Source organism: Carcharodon carcharias, chromosome 8 (genome assembly GCF_017639515.1).
Source record: "Carcharodon carcharias isolate sCarCar2 chromosome 8, sCarCar2.pri, whole genome shotgun sequence".
Lineage (NCBI taxonomy): Eukaryota > Metazoa > Chordata > Chondrichthyes > Lamniformes > Lamnidae > Carcharodon > Carcharodon carcharias.
In genome coordinates, this window is record NC_054474.1 from 9,484,971 (window position 1) to 9,508,831 (window position 23,861).

A 23,861-nucleotide genomic window follows, 5' to 3' on the forward strand; every position below is an offset into this window, starting at 1 on the left:
CATTCCATTTGCCTTCCCTATTACCTGCTGAACTTGCATGAATCACAAAAAACTAGCATACATGAGGACCCCCAAATCCCTCTGTGCTGCAGCTTTCAGCAGTCTTTCTCCATTGAAATGACATTCAGCTCCTCTATTCTACCAAAGTGCATAACCTCACATCTTTCCACATTATATTCCATCTGTTAAGTTTTTGCCCATTCACTTAACCTGATTATATTCCTCTGTTAGACTCTGTGTCATCCTCACCACTTGCCTTCCCATCTTTGTGTCAAGATTAGATAGCCCCTAAAGGGAGCTCTCACTGGCACAGGGACAATGACCCTGCTATGCTGCAACTCCTGGTTCAACAATACTCTCAGACTTGGAGCACTCTAGCCATGGTGCAATGACTGGAGGTGGAGCCTCGTCATCGTCCTCCAGGACAGTTGACACACTTGTTGGCTCCGTGCCGTTTGTACCGTGTGCAGCTGTGACTGCAAGGACTGCTTCAGTATCTGAGGAATTACAAATGGTGCTGAACGATGCGCAATTATCAGCAAAGATGCCCACTTCTGACCTTATGATGGAAGGAAGTTCATTGATGAAGCAGCTGAAGATGGTTGGGCCTAGGACACTACCCTAAGGAACTCCTGCAGTGATGCCCTGGGACTGAGATGATTGGCTGAGAAGATAAAAATGTAGTACACTGTAGTTGGAAGTACAGAACAGCACACCAAAAATAGATCAGTTTAATACATTGGGAGGAAATCCTTGTCAGAATAGCAGACTTTATTTAATAACTAGGAAATGATGCAGTATTCTGGCAAGTGGGAGCCACACCTGAACCCCTAACCATCCTTTCCTCTTTGTGGATATTGATGATCCTGCCTGATATTTCCAGTATTCACCGTTTAACGCATAGGTATTTAAGGGGTTGAATATCTGTTCTCTTCCGTTCTGCTTAGTTCTTCAGAGTCCCACAAAATTCTGATGCAAGGCCACTTTGACAGAGCACTGGCCTCCCCCCACCCCTTCAATGGACTTCCATTCTTTGCAACTGAAAACTTTCCCATCTGTTTTGCATGAATCACCATTGCAAACCTGAAGTCTGGCACGGGCAGTGGGATGATCTCCCAGGAGTTTGTATTGTATGAAAACATCCTGCATACTACTCTAACTAAGGGGATTGTCTTTTTTTTTTCCTCTGGGCAGCTTCCTTGTCTGCAGCAAGAATGCTGCATCTGTTCCTGCTGCTATTTCCTTTTCAATACATGTGATCTTTCCTCTCGAGACACAACCGATTAAGGGGAAGCAGAAATCTGCTGTGCATCATGACTATTGTTAGCCCTTGTTCTGCTGAATATGTGTCGATTTAATGTGATTAATGAAGAACTGTGCTGACTTAGGTGAAGGTTAGAGATGAGGAGAAAAGTTATGTTGTTTTTGAGTCAAACTAGTGAGTTTTTTTTAAAACCAAAAGCTTAAATTTTCAGTGAATCGCTGTGATTAGTACATACTATAATTTGCACTTCACTGCTGATGTTTTTGGAGCAGCTGATTCCTAATGTTGCTGAAAAGATAAAAGAGAGGCAGAACCAACACTATTACCCAGTAAATGTTTACTTCAGCAGCTGTTCTATTCACTGATCAAGAACAGTGCTTTTTTTGTGCCTTTTCTTTAGTGTTTAGAAAGTGCTGCCAGTAATGTTTCAATGCATTTTTCTTTTTGCTTCAGCACAGTTTCGCAAACAAGTTCATGTTAAAGTAGCTCTTAGCTTGCAGTGGATGTTTTTTTAGGAATAGCAAGCTATACTTGACCTGATTGAAGATGACTTTTCTTTTAGAGTATATCTTAATTGGAATTGAGACTGCTGTTTTATTCAAATTGCTCAGTTCATGCTATTAGGCAATTCTGTTTTTTTTTTTGTTTAAAATCATTTTAACTGAACAAAAGTAGATTATAACTTTTTATGAACACTGAGGCATGCAGCCTGTAAAATAACTTTTTAAGGCTTCCCAGAATTTTTAAAATAACTTTTTAAACAACTGTAATTTCTTGTAGAAGCATACAGCAATTTTGTCAGTGCCATGTTATTTTTGAAGTGTGAACAGGGTATTTAATCAAGAGTTAAAGTTAAAAAGATAACTGTTACGAGAAACATGCTCAACAATTGTTTTTTCATAACAAAAACTGAATTAATGAGATCCATTGTATTAGCAATTTGAGTTCATGTTTTAAGTCACGCTTCCTAAATGTGCTCCTTCCCTTTTCTCCAGTTCTTTTAAAGACAAGCTTCCATATGCTGTGCCTTTGACCTTTCATTCCTGTAACAGTGCTGCTTGCACCAAGTAGCTGAAATTCAGAGCAGCAGACACAGGACAGCTGGCCAACTGTTGCAAGCTAGCTATTATGGCACCATTGTGGCATCCAGAAAGCCTACAGCTTAATGGTTGTAATAAACTAGGCCAGAATAGAGAGGAAAATACCTTTGTGGAATCCATAAAACATCTGCCGAAATCTCATGCATTCCACACAAACCCCATCGGATGAAGATACAGCTTTATCATGTTCCATCCTTATGTTTGGCCAGGCCTACTTCATCTGTTTTGCATTACAAGGCTGTACCAAAATTCAGCTCCCGGCATCGACCTGCTCTTGTCAGTAGCTCCAAGATATATCATCCAGTGGGATGAAAACCTGACTGCCCACCGTGATGTTGGACAATCGGGGTGAAAGAGAGAGCCATGAATAAATCTCTGCTGTTAGCTCATGGCAATCGACTGAGACTAGCTGGTATCAAATTCCAGCCCACCTTAATTTGGAAACATTTTGGGTCCAAATTAATGAGAAGTGCCTAGGCCGGATCAAATTCCAGCATGGTTTCATCTAACAAAGCTTATGAATGCTTTTATGTTAGCTGGGACATTGTATGCTTTACATATTCGCTAAGGAGAATTAAGCAGAACTTAGACAATGTAAAAATAAAATGTGCCTTTAGTTGAATCTAAACTTCTTCATTCTCCAAAACAACCTATTGTCTCCCTTGTTTTCCAGCTCCTGTAAAAGTAAAATTAAATGTTTGCTTGTGTCAGGCAAATGAGAGGCACTTTGTCTTACTGAAAGTGAAAGGCAATCATTAAGGTTGAAATTGAAAGAGAAGTAAAGGTGAAAAAAATCAATAAATGATTAGGTGATACTAGGCTCAGATTTTAAAGACTCTTAAGTTGTATGAGAGGGGGAAGATTGAGGAGGGAAGGAATTCCTCAATTTTGTGATTTGGGGAGTTAAAATATTAGATGGGAGAATAAAATCCTGACTTTCGTAACAAGGGAGAAGGGAGTGTGTTCTGTAATTAAAAAGGGAAAAACAGACCAACAAAGAGGTTGAGTTTTCGTTTCTACTTGGTGCAAGGAATGTTATCCCTGTCAAGGTGACATGAACAGTAGCTGTTGACAGTGCTCCTAGGGGGATATTAGGAACAGGAGTACACCACACGGCCTGTCGAGCCTGCTCTGCCACCCAATAGGATCATAGTTGACCTTCAGCATTAACTCCAGTTTTTTGTCCGTGCTCCAAATCTCTTGATTCACTGAGACACCAAAAATCTGTCTATCTCAGAATTAAATGTATTCAATGATGGAGCATCCACAACCTCTGGGCTGGAGAATTCAAAAGGCTCACAACCCTTTGTGTGAAAAAATATTGCCTCATCTCAGTCCTAAATGAGTGGCCTCTTATACTGAGACTGTGCCCCTATGTTCTGGATTCCCCAGCCAGGGGAAACAACCTCTCAGTGCCTACCCTGTTAACCCCCTTCAGAATCTTGTATGTTTCAATGAGTTTGATATTGCAGTGAAAGGTTGTGCATTTGATATGTAGAGGAAAGGATTCCATGAAATGAAGTTGTAAAATTATCCAGTACCTTCATTGCCTCAACGCACAGTTATTTCCTTCTAAATTATGTCATGTGGATGAGAGAGGAAGGGTTGATGGTAAAGGAGGTCATGCATTTAGAAACCAGTACTTATTTAGTTAAGTGTACATTGGTTTCATGTGATTAAAGTTTATTTTGGTAAATTTATATAAAAATTACACAGTTTACCAAAGGAAATCACAAGGGATCTATGGATTATTTTCTACTCCCTGGCACACTCCACGTTGCCAAGTCCCTAATGCAGCTTCCATAGATGAGCAAAGCCCAGATTTATAATTATAATTATTAACCTTTTGCTTTTTACGCTCATCAATTTTTCCTAATCTAAAGATTACAGCACAAATAAACATCTATTATTAATTGAGATAACTGCAACCTCTTTCCAGGGACTTGATACTTTGCGCAACTCGAATCAACCCAAGAAGGTCATTGTAGCTTTAGATTGCATTCCAGCTGTTAGGATTGAGTTCCGAAAATGCACAAAGCTGGGTCATAGGAGGAGGCAGTTCGGCCCCTGGAGACTGTTTGCCATTCAGTTAAATCAAAGCTGATCTGTGTCTTATCCACCTTGGTTCCGTAATGATTTGTACCCATACCTAATAAAAATTCTACCAAAACTAGTTTTGATATTTTCCATTGACCTCGCCTCAATAGCTTTTTGAGAGAGAATTTTCCAGATTTCCACCATCCTTTGTATTAAGTATTCGACATACTAAATATTTTCCTTGTAGAACCATAGAACACTACAGCACAGAAAACAGGCCATTCGGCCCTTCTAGTCTGTGCCAAAATATTATTCCGCTAGTCCCATTGACCTGCACCTAGTCCATATCCCTCCAGACCTCTCAAATCCATCTATCTATCAAATTTATTCTTAAAACTTAAGATTGTATTAGAGAGTTTTCCTTCAAAATAACTGAACATGAGAACAATCCAACCTTAAATGTAGTGAATTTCTCAATTTCCACCATGTCAATACCTTAAGTTCCAAAGGGTGTTGTTTTCAACCTGCTTGGAATATAGTAAAACCTACTCAAAAACTGGCATTGAACACCGAAGTTGGAACATAGGGAATGCACATCGGTCATCATATTCTCAAGTAAATGAGCACCAATCTATTGCATTGTACTATCCTGGTTTCTGGAGAAATATCCATCAAACAAAATAAAAAAAGAATATTTAAATTCAAAATCACACTTTAATTAAAGATATCTTTCAAAATTATAAAGGAATAACTTGTTTAGTCTCCAACCCATTAAACATGCACGCATTGTGAAATATCATCAATTTTCCAGTGTAGCTGTTAAGGTTACTGACCCAACCTCGTGTTGTGTAATATGATTTAAATAAAAGTAATGTAACTTATGCTGCAACACTCAAGAAGCTTGTCACCATCCAGGACAAAGCAGCCCGCTTGATTGGCATCCCATCCACCACCTTCAACAATTACCCCCTCCATCACTGACACACAGTGGCAGCAGTGTGTACCATCTACAAGATGCAATGCAGCAATTCCCCAGGCTTCTTCGACATCACCTTCCAAACCTGCGGCTCTACCACCTTGAAGGACAAGGGCAGCAGATATATGGGAGCCCCACCACCTGCAAGTTTCCCTCCAAGCTACACACCGTCCTGACTTGGAACTATAATCACTCTTCCTTCACTGTTGCTAGGTCAAAATCCTGAAAATCTGTCCCTAACAGCACTGTGGGTGTACCTACATAATTTTCTCAAAGGAAGTTGGGAGTAGGCATTAAATGCTGACCTAGCCAGTGATGCCCACATCCCATGAATGAATAAATTTTAAAAATATATTAAGTATCTTCCCTCCTATTTTTCAGGAAAGTTGGATTGACCTTTAATTTTTAATTCAGAGTTTTGTTTGTTTCCTGCAGTTTTGGCTTCACCCTGATAAATGGTAGACTATTTGTTTGACTCACCATATCCCACTAGTATCTCACTTTATATCCTCAGCATTATATAGTGATGTCCTCATATAGCAATGTTATCGCTGTGAGCTGCAAACTGGGACAAGCTTTCATGACAGGAGCTGTTCATGAACTGCCCTGGAGAAACTAGTGGAGCATTGTACTTTTTTAACCTTTGCTGCATTGCACATTCTATCCACATACCATAATGCTTGAACACTGTCTCAGCTCATTACCTCTATGTTAGAGGGGCACCGCAGCTGACTTGGTGTCCTTTGAGAAACAATGAATCACTTGCCAGAAGCTTTTAATTGCACTAAGATTGATGACTGTTATCTTGATGTTCTGAGTTATTAAAAACTTATTTTTTGTCTTTATTTTAGTTACTTGTAGCAAAAAGTTACCTTTCGCTTGCGAGGTACAGATAATGACTGTGTTTTCTTTGCTTCAGTATAGAAGAATCAGTGCAAGCAGCTTAGTTAACGTATGAGGAAGATGGCCCTTTGCGCTATTATGAGAAGCTTCTGTTTTCTGCTAGAATCTCTCTTTTAAAAAATACTGTTGTGCATTGTGACCGTGGAGTTGACTAACTGCTTCATTCTGTTCAAAGTGTGGCCAAAAAGATCACTTCATGAGAACTTCTGCCTTTGATTTTCTCCATTCCTGTGATGTTAGGAAAGTGACATTCTCTCAGCTGGAGTTAAAAGCGCTTCCACTTTATCAGTGGCACCATAATTATTGATGCGGAGCTCCAAATATGCTGTGCTACATTTTCTTTCTTATTGCATACTTGTGTTCAGCTGAAGGCTTTGCAGCATCTCCACTTTAACCCATTTTTTCCCCAAGGACTTCAAAACTTTATACTTTAATTTCCCCTCCCTCCTACAGTTAAGTCTTTTAAAACCCAAACTTGGCATTTGTTGCTTGATTTACTCTTCTCGTGTTTTCTAGACTCCCCACTTAAAAAGGAGAGTTCAGAATTTCGTGCTTTGTGCCTTAAATAAGAAATAAGGGCTGGAGTAAGCTGTCCAGTGTTTTGAACCTGTTCCACCATTCTGTAAGATCATGGCGGATCTACCTCAATTCCACTTCTCTCCCTACCTCCAAATCTCTTGATTTCCTTAGAGATCTATTGATCTTGGTCTTGAGTATACTCATGTACTGCAGGGATCAATGCTGGGGCCTCAACTGTATACAATCCATATTAATGACTTGGATGAAGGGACCACCTGTATTGAAGCAAAATTTGCTGACAACACAAAGATAGATAGGAAAGCAAATTGTTGAAGGATAAAAAGTGATATAGTTAGGTTAAGTGAATTGGCAAAGATTTGGCAGATGGAGTATAATGTGGGAAAATGTAAGGTTGTCCACTTTGGAAGGAAGAATAGAAAAGCAGCATATTATTTAAATGCAGAGAGACTGCAGAATACTGCAATGCAGAGAGATCTGGGTGTCCTTGTACAAGAGACACAAGAAGTTAGAATGCAGGTACAGGAAGTAATTAAGAAGGCAAACAGAATGTTGGCCTTTATTGCGCAGGGCATGGATTATAAAAGTAGAGAAATCTTGTTACAATAGTACAGGGCATTGGTAAGACTGCACCTGGAGTACTGTGTAGTTTGGTCTCCTTGCTTAAGGATGGATATACTTGCATTGGAAGCAGTTAAGAGAAGGTTCAATAGATTGATTCCTAGGATGAAGGAGTTGTCTTATGAGGAAAGGTTCGGCAGGCTGTCTTTATCCTTCTAACCTCCAATGAGTATGAGAGGTAATCTTATTGAAATGTATAAGATTCTGAGGGGGCTTGACAGGGTAGATGCAGAGGGGATGTTTCCTTTGGGGGGAAATCTAGAACTAGAGAGCATAGTTTAAAAATTGGGGGCCTCCTATTTAAGATGGATATGAGGAGGAATTTTTTCTGAGGGTTGTTAATATTTGGAATTGTCAGTGCAGGCTGGATCATTGAGTATACTTAAGGTTGAGTTAGACAGTTTTTTGATCGACAAGGGACTTAAGGTGGACAGGCAGGAAACTGGAATTAAGGCTTTAATCAGATAAGCCATGATCTTACAGAATGACAGAGTCTGTTCAATGGGCTGAATGGCCTAATCCTGTTTATATTTCTTATGATCATCAACTGAGCACCCATGATCCCTTGGGGTAGAATGAAGATATTTCTCCTCCTCAGTCCTAAATGTTCATTCCCTTATCCTGAAACTATAGACTCGCCAGCCAACCAAAGCAGTCTCTCTGCATCTTCTCTCTAGGGCCCCCTAAGAATTTTATGCATTTCAATGAGGCCATCTCTAATTTTTCTAAACTCCAGAGAATCTCGGCCCATTGTACTCAATCCCCCCTCACCAGTTAACCCCTCTTCTCAAGAATCAATGTGAACCTTGGTTGCATCCCCTCTTAGACAAGTATATTCTTCCTTGGGTAGGGAACCAAAATTGGACACAGGACTTAAGGTCTGTTTCACCAAAGCAGCAAATTAATTAGTGAAAGACTTCCTTTCTGCTATAATCCAGTTTCTTACCTCAAAGGCTAACATATCATTTGCCTTCCTAATTTATTGTGGTTCCTGCATGTTAACTTTGGTGATTCATGTACAAGGACACTCCAATTTCTAGTTTCTTGTTTTTGGAGCTATGGCTGCCTGCAAAGCAGACTGCAGTGGTTCATGAAGACAGCTCACTGCCACCTTCTCAAGAACACTTAGGGATGGGCAATAAATTCTGGCCAAGCCAGCAACGCCTACATCCTGTGAATGAATGTAAAAAAAAACTAATGTTCTCATACATTGCCTAAGAATTCCAAAAAATTTGCAAGTGGAACATTTGAGACCACTTGATATTAGTGATTCATCCGGAAGGCTTGGTGGTGCTGGCAGAATATGGAGCATCTGGTTCAGATTGGGACTGTATTGCGGTGTGTAATTGAGAGGAAAAAATTAATGTATGTGCTTACTGGCCATGTGAGCCCCATTAAAGAGCCAGTCTCATTGAAATCATGTCGAAATTCCTGACTCTGAGACAGGGTTGAGAGCCATGGCATGCAACTTGGCCTTTTGGGGGGGGGGGGGAAAAAAAGGGAACTTCAGCAATCTTGGAACCTGGCTGGCTTGAGAAACTGTTTAATGGTATTTCAGAATCATACAGCACAGTAGGTGGCCATTTGGCCCCATTCTGCCTGTGCCAGCCCCCAGCAATTTGCTCTGTTAATCTTGTTTCCCATAGACGTGCAAATACTAATTTGCTGGAGGAACAGCATCTCGTCTTCCGATTAGGCACTTTACAGCCTTCTGGACTCAACATTTGAGTTCAGCGACTTCAGGGCATAACCTCTCCTCCATTTGGAATTTTATTGCCCCCACCCAAGTGCCAGTCTATAGCTTGATCTCATGTTTTCGCTTTCAGACAGCCCTGACCCCACCTCCTGCTATTGACACATTCTGCTATTTTTGCTTTCAGACAGTGCTGACCTTCATTCTGTTATTAACACCCACTCTGGACCAATGCTTTATTCTTATATGAAAGCAAAATACTGTGAATGCTGGAAATCTGAAATAAAAACAGCTGGAAAAACTCAGCCGGTTTGGCAGCATCTGTGGAAAGTGAAACTGAGTTAACATTTTGAGTCCAGAAGAATCATACTGTCCCCATTGCACCTTTTTAAGACAAGTTTCCCACTCTCCCAGCTAAGTGTGTTCTGCACCAAGCTCTCTTAGTAAGTGTTTCATGTTCCAGTACCTTATTCAAACTGAGAGGAGGGATTCCTGTAGCAAAATTTCTTCCAGTCTTGCCTCTGAGCCAGTGGAGCTGACTCTCCAGTGCCTTGAAGCAACCCCATTTAGCCATTCTCGTAAAATTAGTGCATCAACTTGACTTAAAATATTTAGTCAAGACCATCACGTTTAAAGACTAGAGTTGCTGCAGAAGCAGTAGTCAGATTAACATACAAATCAGTACAGATCTTTGTCTAATGGTGGCTGTCTGTATGTAGAAGTAGAAGGCATTCATCAGTGACATGATTATATACCTCAGCTAGATATGAATCGGTTGCTGATCAATATTTTTTTTCTCCTTGTGCATCTATTCTTGCCTTTGGTACCATCTTACTAATAATTTAAACAAAAGACAAGATCGTGAAGAGCTTTGACTTAAATGTTCAATGTCTGTTGTAGTTCACTTCTCAGCCTTTGGTGTCCTAGCAAAGTCTTCTATTTAGTCATCTTGACTAAAGATGTTTTCTATCCAAAAAAAATACATTCTCGGGCTTTTCTATATTTTTTCATCATAGATCCTTCCTACACTGGTCCTGGTGTTAGTGTGATATGGACAGTTAGAAGTGTTGAAGACATTGTAATAATAATTTTGACTTTGAACTCTTGGTCTTGTGTTTCTTACTGAACTTACACAATTTGTGTTGAATAGTAATGCAGCATGTTTTTTAACGTGATTATTTATTTGGTGAAAACTGCAGTAGTTACTTGATTCCATGACCTCATGAATTCATGATATTTTAATTTTACCACAGAATGCACAGTTATCCAAGGACTTGGAGGATACAAAGACAGAGTTGGCCAACATTCCAAAAGAAGTGACCCCAATGCCAGATCAGATTAACAGGCTATCACCCCCATCAGCACCTGTGCCATGCCTAGTGGTAATGCCTCTCCCACCTCCACTTCCAGGCCAAGCAGGAATTCCTCCACCACCACCTCTACCAGGCCAAGTGGGAATACCTCCACCACCTCCATTACCGGGCCAAACAGGAATTCCTCCTCCACCACCTCTACCAGGCCAAATGGGAATTCCTCCACTTTCAGGACAAATGGGAATTCCTCCACCACCTCCACTACCAGGACAAATGGGAATTCCTCCACCACCTCCACTACCAGGACAAATGGGAATTCCTCCACCACCTCCACTACCAGGACAAATGGGAATTCCTCCACCACCTCCACTACCAGGACAAATGGGAATTCCTCCACCACCTCCACTACCAGGACAAATAGGAATTCCCCCGCCACCTCCACCTCCTGGGTTCCCTGGAATGCCTCCTCCACCACCTGGGCTATTTGGTGGTCCTGTTGCCCCTGCCGTTCCTGTTTTGCCATTTGGGCTGGCACCTAAAAAAGATTACAAGCCGGAAGTTCAACTCAAAAGGCCTAACTGGCCAAAAGTAAGTGAATATCCTCTTACTTTGAAGCAGCATATTTATTTGGTAGTTGCAGTTGTTATTTTGAGTGTTTTGCAGGCCATTAATATAATCTATAATTTTTATTTCCATATTTAACTTCAGGATTTTCACTAATATTCCTCTCTGTCATAGAAAGCACATTATAATTACAAATACTTTCTATGTATGAGATTTTGCTCAACTGTAATACTAAACTAATACTTGCTTTCCTTGCTGATGGGTTCCATCTGCTCGCTTCGATATACATTATGCAGGATACCTCCCAAAGCAACAATACCTTGCACTGTGATCCAGTTTGCTGTTGTAATTTATACTGTGGTATATCTTGGCTTTAGCTTCTCTGCTCAGAGTTTTTTAGTTTTGTCATCTTTCTCTCTTCCAGTGAAGTGACTTGCAATGTGACTACTGGCATGGAAGGTTTTGTATCTGATTCATTCCCCATCTCGTGGATAGTGCATAGCTTTTTGGTTGAATCATGCCTAACCTTCTGTTTAATAAAGCCTAGTGCAGCGTTGCACCTGGTCCCATGCCAATGCTATGACTCAACCTATCTAAATTCTTTCCACCCTCTTACACCCCAGAGATGCAGTTGCCAGCTATCATACGAGAGTTGTCTTTTATGATTCAACTTTCTCTTCCAACTGTAATTTGAATAATCTTGATTAAAAATAAATTCTCTTGCTTTGTTTTATTTCGCTGTCATGACCAACACCAGCCCCTTTAGTTTCTAGACATTTCCAGATCTTTGACCAGATGTGACATTGCATCCTCTCCCATGGCTTTCTTTTTTTTAATCTCTATTGCCCTATCCCTTAATTTAACTTGCCAGTTCACTTTAGCCAGTTCTGCTTTCATGCCCTCATGGCTGACCTTATTTAAATTTAAAATACTAGTCTTGGACCCATTCTTATCTCCCCCAAACTAAATATTAAATTCAATCATGATATGATCACTGTCACCTAGGGGCTCCTTCACTTTGAGGCCATTAATTAATCATATCTCATTGCACTATATCAGGCCTAGTATAGTCTGCTCTCTGGTTGCCTCCAGAACATGCTGTTCAATGAAACTACCTCAGAAGTATTCTATGAACTCCTCATCTGGGCTACCTTTGCCCACCTGATTTTCGAGTCAATATGTAGATTAAAATCCCTCATCCTACCTTTCTGACAAGCTCCCATTATTTCTTCCTTTTACCTCATCCTACCTTGTGGGTACTGTTAGAGGGCCTGTATACCACTTCCACAAGTGACTCCTTGCCTCATAATTTCTCATCTCTAGCCAAACTGCTTCTACACCCTTGTTATGTCATCCCTCACATTATGCTAATACCATCATTAATTAACAGAACCACTCCTCCACCATTTCCTGACTTCCTGCCCTTCCTAAACGTCACATACCCTTCAATATTCAGGTCCCAATGTATGTCATCTTGCAGCCATGTCTTTGTAATGGCTATCAAATTGAACTTATTTATTTCTACTTGCACTGTCAGCTCCACAAACTGGAACCCACTTCTAGCATACCAGCCTTTGAGCCATGCATTCATTTCCTTAATCTTATTTGCTTTATGCCAATTTGCATGTGGTTTATGTAATTATCTAGAGCTTATTAAGTTTGGGATCCTGATTCTTAATTTGGTGCCTACCTCTTCACACAGACCAAGCAGAACGTCTTTCCTTGTCCTGCCTATGTCGTTGGTACCTACATGGACCACAATGACTAGATCCTCCCCCTCCCACTCCAAGTTCCTCTCCAGCCCTGAGCAGATGCCTTAAACCCTGGCACCAGGCACCCAACGTAGCCTTCTGGACTGACCCTTTTGATGCAGAGAACAGAATCAACCCCCTTCACTACACTGTCCCTATGACCACTACATTGCTTTTTGCCCTCTCCCCTTCAATGGCTTCCTGTACATGGGTGCCATGACCATTAAGTTTACCCACCCTGCAACGCCCACTCTCATCCAAACAAGCTGAAAGAACCTCCAAACCTGTCAGAAGTTGCAAAGGCTGCACTCCTGCTCTCTGGGTCCCCTTACCTATCTCACTAGCAATGGGAGGTGATGGCGTAGTGTTATTGTCACTGGACTAGTAATTTAGAGACCTGGGGGTAATGCTCTGGGGCAGATGGTGAAATTCAAATTCAATAAGTCTAATAATGACCATGAAACCATCGTCAATTGTCGTAAAAATACACCTGGTTCACTAATGTCCTTGTAATGCAGTAATGTGGTTGACTCTGAAATGGCCTAGCAAGCCACTCAGTTGCTTCAAATGGCTATCGACCCAGGCACTGGAAATGACAACAGCAGTTGCAGCCCTGTCGACCCTGCAAAGACCTCCTGCCTGTCTCACAGACTAGTCAAGCAACGACCTGACATAGCTATACTCACAGAATTATATCTTGCCCATCCCTGGGTATGTCCTGTCCGACTGGCAGGACAAACCCAGCAGAGCTGGCAGCACAGTGCTATACATTCGCATGATAACTGTTACATTGCAGTTAGTTGCAACCAAATAATTTGAGAGAGGTTTTGGGGGAGGCAGTGGTGTAGTGGCATTGTCACTGAACTGGTAATCCAAAGACACAGGATAATGCTATTGGGGATCTGGGGTCAAATCCCATCACGGCAGATGGTGAAATTCAAATTCAGTAACAATCTGCAATTAAGTCTAATGATGACCATGAAACCATTTTCAATTTTCATAAAAACCCATCTGGTTCACTAATGCCCTTTCAGGAAAGAAATCTGCCATCCTCACCTGGTCTGGCCTACGTGTGACTCCAGATCCGCAGCAATGTGGTTGACTCAAATGCCCTCTGAAATGGCCTAGCTATCCAATCGCTAAAAAGTCAATAAAAAGGAATGAAACTGGACGGACGACCTGGCATTGATTGAGCATTGGAAACAACAGTGGCAAACGCAGCCCTGTCAGCCTTGCAAGGTCTTCCTTACAAACATCTGGGGGCTTGTGCCAAAATTGAGAGAGCCATCTCACAGACTAGTCAAGCAACAGCCTGACATAGTCATACTCACGAACCATACCTTACAGATCAGGCCCCAGACACCAGCATCACCACACTTGCTGGTCGGACAGGACATACCCAACAGTGGTGGCGGCACAATGTATGCAGTTGGATGGAGTTACCCTGGGAGCCCTCAACATCAACTCTGGCCCCAATGAAGTCTCATGGCATCAGGTCAAACATGGGCAAAGAAGCTTTCTGCTGATTACCACATACGGCCACCACCACCTACCCCTCTCTCTCTCTCTCTTTCTCTCTCTCTCTCTTTCTCTCTCTCTCTCTCTCTCTCTCTCTCTCTCTCTCTCTCTCTCTTTCTCCCCCTCCCGCTCCCCCCCACCCCGCCCTACTCAGCTGATGAATCCATATTCTTCCATGTTGAACACCATTTGGAGGAAGCATTGAGAGTGGCAAGGTTTGTAGAACATTATCTGCATGGGGGACTTCAATGTCCATCACCAAGAATGGTTTGGTAGCATCACCATCAATTGAGCTGGCTGACTCATAAAGGACATAGCTACGAGACTGGGTCAGCGGCAGGCAGTGAGGGAACCAACAAGAAGGAAAAACATATTTGGCTCATCCTCACCAACCTGCATGCCACGGATGCATCTGTCCATGACAGTATCAGTAAGAGTGACCACTGCACAGTCCTTGTCAAGGTAATTAGGGATGGCCAGTAAATGCTGGCTGAGCTTGCAACACCCACATTCATAAATAAATAACGAAAGCAAATTAATATATTGCTGTATCTGTGATTTTGAATAATTAAAAAGCAATTAATCTGAGAAAGAAGATAGAATAATGTGATTAACAGATTATCAGAATGCTTGGGTATACACTTGCCGAGTGTCAAATTTAATTTAAAATTAATGAATATTAATTACTTGTTAAGGAATGCTTCACACAAAGACCTTATGACTAGCATTTCTAATATAGTTGATATTTTTAAAGTTTTTTCATTATTTTCTCTTCCTTGCAGAAGTTTCTGCCACTCAGTTAACCTTTCGAAATAGGATTTTTAAAAAAAAAAACAATTGCTTCAAAACATTTTGTGCTAGTAATGAAATAGCATTTTCTCTTGATATCTTTTAGTTTATATTTTCCCTTCTCTTTTACATCTTTGTCTAAGTGTCCCAATTGGGAGCCCAGTTCTCTTGGTATGGTGGTTTTGCTCCTAATGAATGGGAGTAGGCTTTCTAGCAGTTGTACTGGCAACAGCTCCTTCCTGTTTTTCCATAATGCCCCAACCCTTTCTCATCAGCAAATTTATATGTTTAAGTACCTTTTCACTGGACATGATCACAGTAGCGTGGTATAGTTAAGATGAAATGTCATTTCTCTGACCCTCATCAGAACACCTGCTAGACATCTGTTCACCTTGACCAATCAATCCCAGCAGTCGGGGGTTAAATTGACTTGGGTCAGCCTCTCAGTTGTCACTCACAAGAAAATGTAGCTCAAAGCTGCTGCATGATTGGCTGGTGGAGTAAACTGAATTATATTTAATCTGCACTCTGGAGCAGACACAAGAGTTCAACTAATATGGTTGATTTGTGCCACAGTAGCCCTGTAATTGAAAGCCAGTGGGAAATACAGTATTCTGACAAACAAAAATTGCCAATTTTTAAATGATATTGCTGAGTCACTAGTTAATTGCAAATGACCAATGGCTGTTCAGCCCATCTAAACTCGTCCATCTTGAAAGATCCCATATTTCACCAGCTTTCAGCTTTTTCTTATGATTCCTGGCTTCTTGTTTCTGCTTCTATGTTTGTGCCCATTCTTATTCCAAGTCCACTTTATGTTATGAACTTCTTGATATCAGTCCCAAATTTTCCTTCTATAAGTTTCAATGCATATCCCTTTTTCCCTCTGGCTTGTTTAATTTAAGTTAACTTTCCAGATTTTCTATATGCCTTAACCATTTTGTTTATCTGTGTAAAGTCATGCAGAATGCACCAATGATGGTGACTGACAGTTAACGGCCTAGCGTTGTTTGAAATTTAAACCAAGTAGCTTGACCCTGATTGGACAAGGCATTGCTCTGAGGAATGATCAGCGACTGGCTGTCACTTATTTTGTTGAGCTAATGAGGTGCAATGTGTGTAGATGCTCTAACTGTCTGCAAAGAATAGGGCCCTGTGTGTTAATATATGTAGCTTCCAGTACATGCAAATACACCACACTGAGACCCTGCCTGGTAATTTTAAATTGGTTGTCAGTGTAATTCATAGCACATTGAGGATGATTCAGCAAATGTTGTCCAACAGCAGAATCGCATCAAATATTGGACACTGTGAGTTTTACAAGCACGTGCTGGTTGGATGGAGCCTGCACTTTGCCCATTGCAAACGGCGGCTGGGACATGCTGTTTGATACGATCTGCCAGTCTTTGGGATGTACGGCCTACATACCTAGTATAACACTGGCACTGAAATTCATATACCCCATTACTCGTTTGTGTGACAGGAAGAATAAAAAAGAAGCTTATTATCTAAATGGTGAGAGATTGCAGAGTTTTGAGATTCAGAGAGGTGTCTTAGTGCATGAATCACAAAAGTTTAGTATGCAGGTACAGCAGGTAATTAGGAAAGCTAGTAGAATGTTATCATTTGTGAGGGAAATTGATTACAAAAGTAGGGAGGTTATGCTTCAGTTGTACAGGGCATTGGTGAGACCACATCTGGAGTATTGTGTACAGTACTGGTCTCTTTATTTAAAGAAAGATCCAAATGCATTATAAGCAGTTCAGAGAAGGTTCACTCAACTAATACCAGAAATGGGCAGGTTGCCTTAAGAGGAAAGGCTAGGCAGGTTAGGTTTGTATTCACTGGGATTTAGAAGAGTAAGAGGCGACTTAATTGAAACCTTTAAGATTCTGTCAGGTCTTGACAGGGGGGATATGGAGAGGATATTTCCTCTTGTGGGAGAATCTAGAACTAGGGGTCGCTCATTAAGACAGAAATGAGAAATTTTTTCTCCAAGGGTAGTGAGCTTTTGGAACTCTCTTCCTCAAAAGGCAGTGGAAGCAGAGTATTTCAATATTTTTAAGGCAGAGCAAGATAGATTTTTGATTAACAAGTGGGCGAAAGGTTATCGGGGGCTAGACAGGAATGTGAGGTTGAGATTACATTCAGATCATCCATGATCTTATTGAATGGCGGAGCAAGCTCGAAGGACGGAGTGGCCTGTTCCTGTCCCTAATTCGTATGTTTGTATGACAGGCAGAACGTCTTTTTGGCTTGGCAGCAGCATCCTGTTAGTGGCGACTACCACTTGTGTTGCTCAAAGTTCTGAGATACCTTGCCCATCCAGGGTAATCTGAGGTACACTGGGCACTTTTCAGGGCCGAAAGTGACAGCCTTAGGCCCATCCAATCAGAGTCCACTTGCCAACCAATCAGTACTCTCTTTACTCACAGTATAAATTTTTGTTTTCCCCTTATATTGGTATTCATGCAAAGCGTCTTGAGTGTAAGACAAAATGATTGACATGTCTCTTTCAGCAATGCTCAAGTTCTGTACTACCAAATGACTATCTGAAAGCCCCTCTTGTATGCCCCCTTTCCAGCCTGAAAATCCAAAGGTTCTCCAATCCCAACTTATCATTTGGACCCTGAGACCAGGGTCAGCCTCTTTGCATTACCTCTGACCTTGAATACCTCCCTTGTTTCTCAGCAGCAGAAAGTGGGCACAATACTCAAACGTGATGTCTGCCCAGCACATTGTGTGGTTTAGATACGCTTTTCTATTATTTGTGTCCTACCAGGTTATTACTTTGTAATTAGTAACCTATCTTTTTTGTAAAATAGGTCCTTTACAAGCAACTGTAGCTGGTTATATCATAAACATTTTTTTTTTGATTTCAGCTTGGGCCTAAAGATATGAATGAAAAGTGTTTCTGGGTCAAGGTGAAGGAGGACAAATATGAAAGTAAAGAGCTCTTTGCAAAACTCACTGTTGCCTTCTCTGCACAGACAAAGAGTAAGTAACTGGTTGGATTTTAATTTTGTTAATTCAATATTTTCCCCCCGATTTAGATTTGAACTCATCCCGGGCAAAGAATAAATGTGATAAGAAGCCAGATGCGATAAGTTAGAAGCTTTGTACAAGCTTAAATTTGGGTCTAGTGGCGTGAGTCTCTTGGAAACATTCCCAAGTTTGGCATCAAACTAGTCTCTTTTTCTGGGGCTTGAAATGAATGAAAAGCAGTTTTGAGAAATTTAGAGCCTAATGATATTGTCAAATTCTCCTTTTCCTATTGCCAAATAATGGACTTACTGAGGAAATGAGCTATATTGTGCTTAACACATATCTTTAAAATATAAAGCTTGGAAACAGAAAGACTAGTTGTCCCATTAAACCTACTCCTTCCTCAGCCCATATTTCAATCATGACACTCTTCCACCTCACCCAAAAAGTCTCATACTCTGCCCTTAATTCCCAATTGAATCAGAACATCTCTTACATCTCTCTTTAACCTTCAGTACCCTTTCTCAATCAATATTGATCCTTCTCCCTTGTTAAAGGTAACAAATCTGCTTTTTCTCTACCCTGTTCCAAACATCACTATTGTTAGTGGGTGAGGTGGCCAGTCCAAATATTGTATTTATAATCTATCTTCAAAATATTGTTATGGTTATATGCTTGCTGTCAGTTAGCATGTCGTTCCAACACCCTCATTCTGAATAATTCAGCAGATTACTATTTCATTATCTGGTATGATTAAACTGTGATTTTCCAAATTTAATAACAGGGTCAAGCACCCTTGGCAATGGAGTTGTCATTAAACAAGTGATCCATTTTACTTGTCAAATTGTACAAGCACTGCACATTGTGAATTCCATTCAGGATCCACTTCTGTTGTGGTGGATGAAACATGCATCCCTCCGTTCCATTGGGACCAAAAAGCTGATTTCAGCTTCAATCCTTTACTTGATTGAACATCTCACTGCATTGAATATAAAATTTCTCAATCTTATCGACAGTACGTGTTTAATAAAGCACAGGAAACTCTAAGCACATTAATGGTTTAGGACACAGAAATATGTGTGCGCTGCTGAGAATACCATATCTTCATCTGAGCTCTTGAATTTCGGTGCGATGATGAAGAACGAATGGGGGTCATTGCCTGCTGAAATGAATGACAACCAGGTTAGGAATGGATGAACTGACAGCACAAAATAACTTAGCAATGCAACACAATAATGACCCACTTATATTGGGTACATGAACCAAGAGGTGGCTGTGGACTGTGAAGGATTGGTTGCACTTTTTGTACTCTCTGCTTTCTTATACTTGCATCTGCTGTGAGTTTTTGTCATCTTCACACTGGATCATTATCAGCAAAAATGTAATTTTAGCTGTTATTAAAACTGTAGGAGTATCTTCACCACGCATACTGTGACAGTTCAAGAATAAGGCTTACCCAACTTTCTCAGAGACAACTAGGGATGGGAAATAAATACTGGCCTTGCCAGCAATGCCCACATCCAGAGAATGAATTTTAAAAAGTAGTGCAGAGTTAAAATCGTATCTCTGCGATGCTTTTTGGCCAGAGAATACTGTAGATCCAGCATCACATCCCACATCACATTCAGAAGGTATTTTTGTTTATTTCCTCAGGGAATGTAGTTGACACTGTGGCAGGCCACATTTTTATTGCCCATTCCTAGTTGCCCTAAGAAGGTGGTAGTAGGCTCTCTTCTTGAGCAATGATTGTACTTCCAACAGATGGGTAACGTCTGAAGGCATTTGGGCAGTGTGATGTGTAAGACTGACAGAGTAAGGGTGACTGGATTTGTTATCCAGTCTGGACTTTATGACTATTAAGCTGCTTTGGTCATTGCTTTTTTGATGCTTGTACACAAGTTACTAGATCACAAATGAGTGTTGTGGTTTTTGAACACTCAGCCTGTGGTGCCTGAGTCCTGTACCATATCCACCACAGGACCTTACTTGTGACATATGAGTACCTTCACAATAAAGGTATGCAATAATGTGATGAAGAAGATCAAAATTCAAATTCAACAAACTTATAATAACAGGAATCAGCAAAAAATATATTTTCAATGGCGTTTACTAAAACTGCATTGTAACACACACTTTTCCCCCTCCCTCCCCCTTCGCTCTCCCCCCTCGTCTCCCCCCCCCCACCCCTCCCACCTTATGTTGAATGAGCATCCAGTGATAGAGACATCAAATATCTACCTATTTTGTGGCCATTCGTTGGGAATCATTAAGCTTCATCTTTCAAACACCTTTCTTTATCTCAGATTTTTCAAAGATCAGCATCACCATCTCATAAAATACCTCCAAATAGAAATGTTGGCCTCTACATGCAACATTTGTCACAGAAACGACGAGATATTCAGGACACCATGCCAAAAATATGAAATGAAATAAACTTTAATCATATCCCATTGTAATCATCTGAATAGAAATGCTATCAAAAGGATGACCAGGCACCCTGCTTCAAAAGGGCATAAACACGAACAGTTGAAAATTCACTTTCATTTCTAGTCGCTCCTGATAAGTCATTACGCACCAGGGCACCAGCCCCAATGACCGTTGCAATGGTCTTGGTAGTCTTGTATCTTGCCTGTCCTTTGTGACACTGCCATATCTTTTTTCTCAGGACTGTACTCTGATCACATTGTTTTTTCATCAGCTTGTTTGTTTCAACTGCCTTCTAATAAATTACTTTAGTTGCAATCAGGTTCATTTGTAAATGTCACATGTTAATGCCCATCTTTAGTGGAGGCTACAGTGTAATTGAATCATCACAAAGAGAATATTGCTTCAATGTGCACAATAGAGTATTTCAGTTATACCTATTCTATCAAATGATAAAACAGTTCTAAGAACTTAAGAATTAGGAGCACGAGTAGGCCATTCGGTCCCTTGAGCCTGCTCTGCCATTTGATAAGATCATGGCTGATCTACTTGTGACTTGTACTTTCCTGTCTTACCCCCACACTCTTTGACTCCCTTGTCAGTCAGAAATCTATCTAACTCAGCCTTAAAAATGTTCACTGACGCTGTTTCCACTGCTTTCTTGGGAAGAGAATTCCATAGACTAACGATCCCCTTGAGAGAAAAAAAATTCTCCTCATCTCTGTCTTAAATGGAAGACTCCTTATTTTTAAACCGTGTCCCCTAGTTCTAGTTTCTCCCACCACAATCACTAGGGAAGTGGTACTGAGTACACTGATGGAGCTCCAGGCTGACAAGTCTCTGGGTCCAGATGGACTTCATCCTAGGGTCTTAAAAGAGGGGGCTCATGAGGTAGTAGATGTGTTGGTGTTAATTTCCCCAAATTCTTAGATTCTGGAAAGACTCCATCAGACTGGAAAATAGCAAATTTAACCCTTCTATTCAAGAAGGGAGAGAGGCAGAAAACTATAGACCAGTTAGCTTGATGTCTGTTGTGGGGAAAGTGTTAGCGTCTATCTTTAAAAAGATTATAGCTGGCCACACAGAAAAACACAAGGTAACCTGGAAGAGTCAGCATGGTTTTGTGAACAGGAAATCATGTTTAACCAATTTATTAGAGTTTTTTTTGAAGGAGTAGCATGTTCTGTGGATAACGGGGAGCCTTTAAACGTACTGTACTTGAATTTTGAGAAGGCATTTGATGAGGTGTCATGTCAAAGATAATTGCAGAAAATAAAAGCTCATGGTGTAAAGGGTAACATATTAGCCAGGATAGCTGGCTAGCAGAAAGCTAAGAGAATGCATAAATGGGTCTGTTTGGCAGGATGTGACGTGTGGAGTCCCTCAGGGGTCTTTGCTGGGACTTCAACTTTTTACAGTTTACATCAGTGACTTAGATGAGAGGAACGAAGGCATGGTAGCTGAATTTGTAGATGACACAAAGATAGGTAGGAAAGCATATTGTGAGGAAAATGTCTTGTGAAGAAGACATAAGGGGTTTGCAGACAGAAATAGGTAAGTTGAGTGAGTGGGCAAAAATCTGGCAGATGGAGTATAATATGAGAAAATGTGAAATTGTTCACTTTGACAGGAAGAATAAAAAAGCATAGTATTACTTAAACGGAAAATGACTGCAGAATCCTGAAGTCCAGAGGAATCTAGGTGTTCTGGTGCATGAGTTGCAAAATATTAGTATGCAGGTATAGTATGTAATCAGGAAGGCTAATGGAATTCTATCCCTTATTGTGAGAGGAATTGAACATAAAAGTAAGGATACAATTCTTCAGTTATACAGGGCATTGGTGAGACTGCAGCTCAAATAATCTGTGCCGTTTTGGTCTCCTTATTTAAGGAAGGATGTAAATGCATTGGGGACAGTTCAGAGGAGGTTTACTAGATTGATACCTGGAATGAGCAGGTTGTCTTATGAGGATAGATTGGACAGGCTGGGCTCATTTCCACTGGAGTTTAGAAGAGTGAGGGGTGATTTGGTTGAAGTATGTAAGACCCTGAATGATCTTGACATGGTAGATGTGGAAAGAATGTTCCCTGTTGTAGGTAATTCCAGAACTAGGGAGTGCTGTTTTAAAATTAGGGGTTGCCCTTATAGGACAGAGATGATGAGAAACTTTTTCTCTAAGAGTTCTGCAACTTTAGAACCTCCACCTCAGAAGGCATTGGAGCTGGGGTCACTGAATATTTTTAAGGCAGAGATAGATAAATTCTTGTTAGGCAAGGGAATCAAAGGTTATTGGGGATAGGTGGGAATGTAGAATTCGAAACATAAGTATCAGCCATGATCTTATTGAAAGGTGGAGCAGGCTTGAGGGGTTGAATGGCCTACTTCTATTTCATATGTCCGTTCAAGGGGAAGCATTCTTTCAGCATCCACCCTGTCAAGTCCCTTCAGAATCCTACCTGTTTCAAAGTGAATGCCTCTCATTTTCCTAAACTCCAATGAACACAGGCACAAATTGTCTAACCTTTCCTCCCAGGAATCAGTCTCTGAACTTTCTCTGAACTACTTTCAATGCAAGTATATCCTTTCTTAAATGAGGAGACCCAAACTGTACACAGTATTCCAGATGTGGTCTCACCAACACCCTGTACAACTGTAACAAAACTTCCCTACTTTAATATTCCATTCCCCTTGCAATAATCACTTGCTGTACCTGTATACTAACTTTTTGTGATTCATATTCCAGGACACTCAGATCCCTCTGTACTATAGAGTTCTGCAGTCTCTCTCCATTTAAATAAGATGTTGCTTTTCTGTTCTTCCAACGTGAACAAGTTCACGTTTTCCCGGGTCAATTTTAAACTCAGCAAAAAAAATTTCCCCGGCATTGAAAAATTATTCATAATTGCATGATCCAGCTTCCATCGTAACTCTGCAGGTTGAAGTTTAATATGTCTAATGGTATTCTGCCCTGGCACTGATGATGATTTCATTTTCTTTTCTTGCTCTGAATTTCTCCAATGATGAACTGTGCAGCTAGTAAAGGTAAGACCATTTTTTTTTCAAAACTGGTTTTGTCAAATGCTTTTTGGTTCTTCAAACCAAGTGTGGTGGATATTGTAATCTCTTGAACAGTTGGAAGCTTTCAAGAGCTGCAATATTCAAAAGAGATTCCCCGCACCATGACTCAGCATGTTTAAAAACAGCAGGCCTATTTTTTAAAATTGCAAATATGAAAAAGAAAACAGTGCAAGTGTTTAAAGCATCTTTAAGCTTACAAGTAACTAAAAAGACTGATTTTATTGAATAAGCGGGCACAAAAGTATTAAAAGAAAGTTGCTGGGAACTCTAATCTGAGTTTACTTAATGTGGGAGGGAGCTGCACCAA

The 23,861-nt window shown here is 40.7% G+C and overlaps 1 protein-coding gene across 2 annotated transcripts in view; it reads left to right on the plus strand.

Moving 5' to 3' along the window:
• The window catches only part of LOC121280875 (protein diaphanous homolog 1-like), a 342,942-nt gene that overhangs the window by 132,217 nt on the left and 186,864 nt on the right, over nt 1–23,861 (plus strand). For both annotated transcript variants that reach the window (XM_041193196.1, XM_041193197.1), the window contains 3 exons: nt 10,385–11,032; nt 17,949–18,063; nt 23,510–23,518. In XM_041193196.1, the coding sequence (XP_041049130.1) occupies nt 10,385–11,032; nt 17,949–18,063; nt 23,510–23,518 (772 nt within the window). The remainder of the gene's footprint in view (nt 1–10,384; nt 11,033–17,948; nt 18,064–23,509; nt 23,519–23,861) is intronic.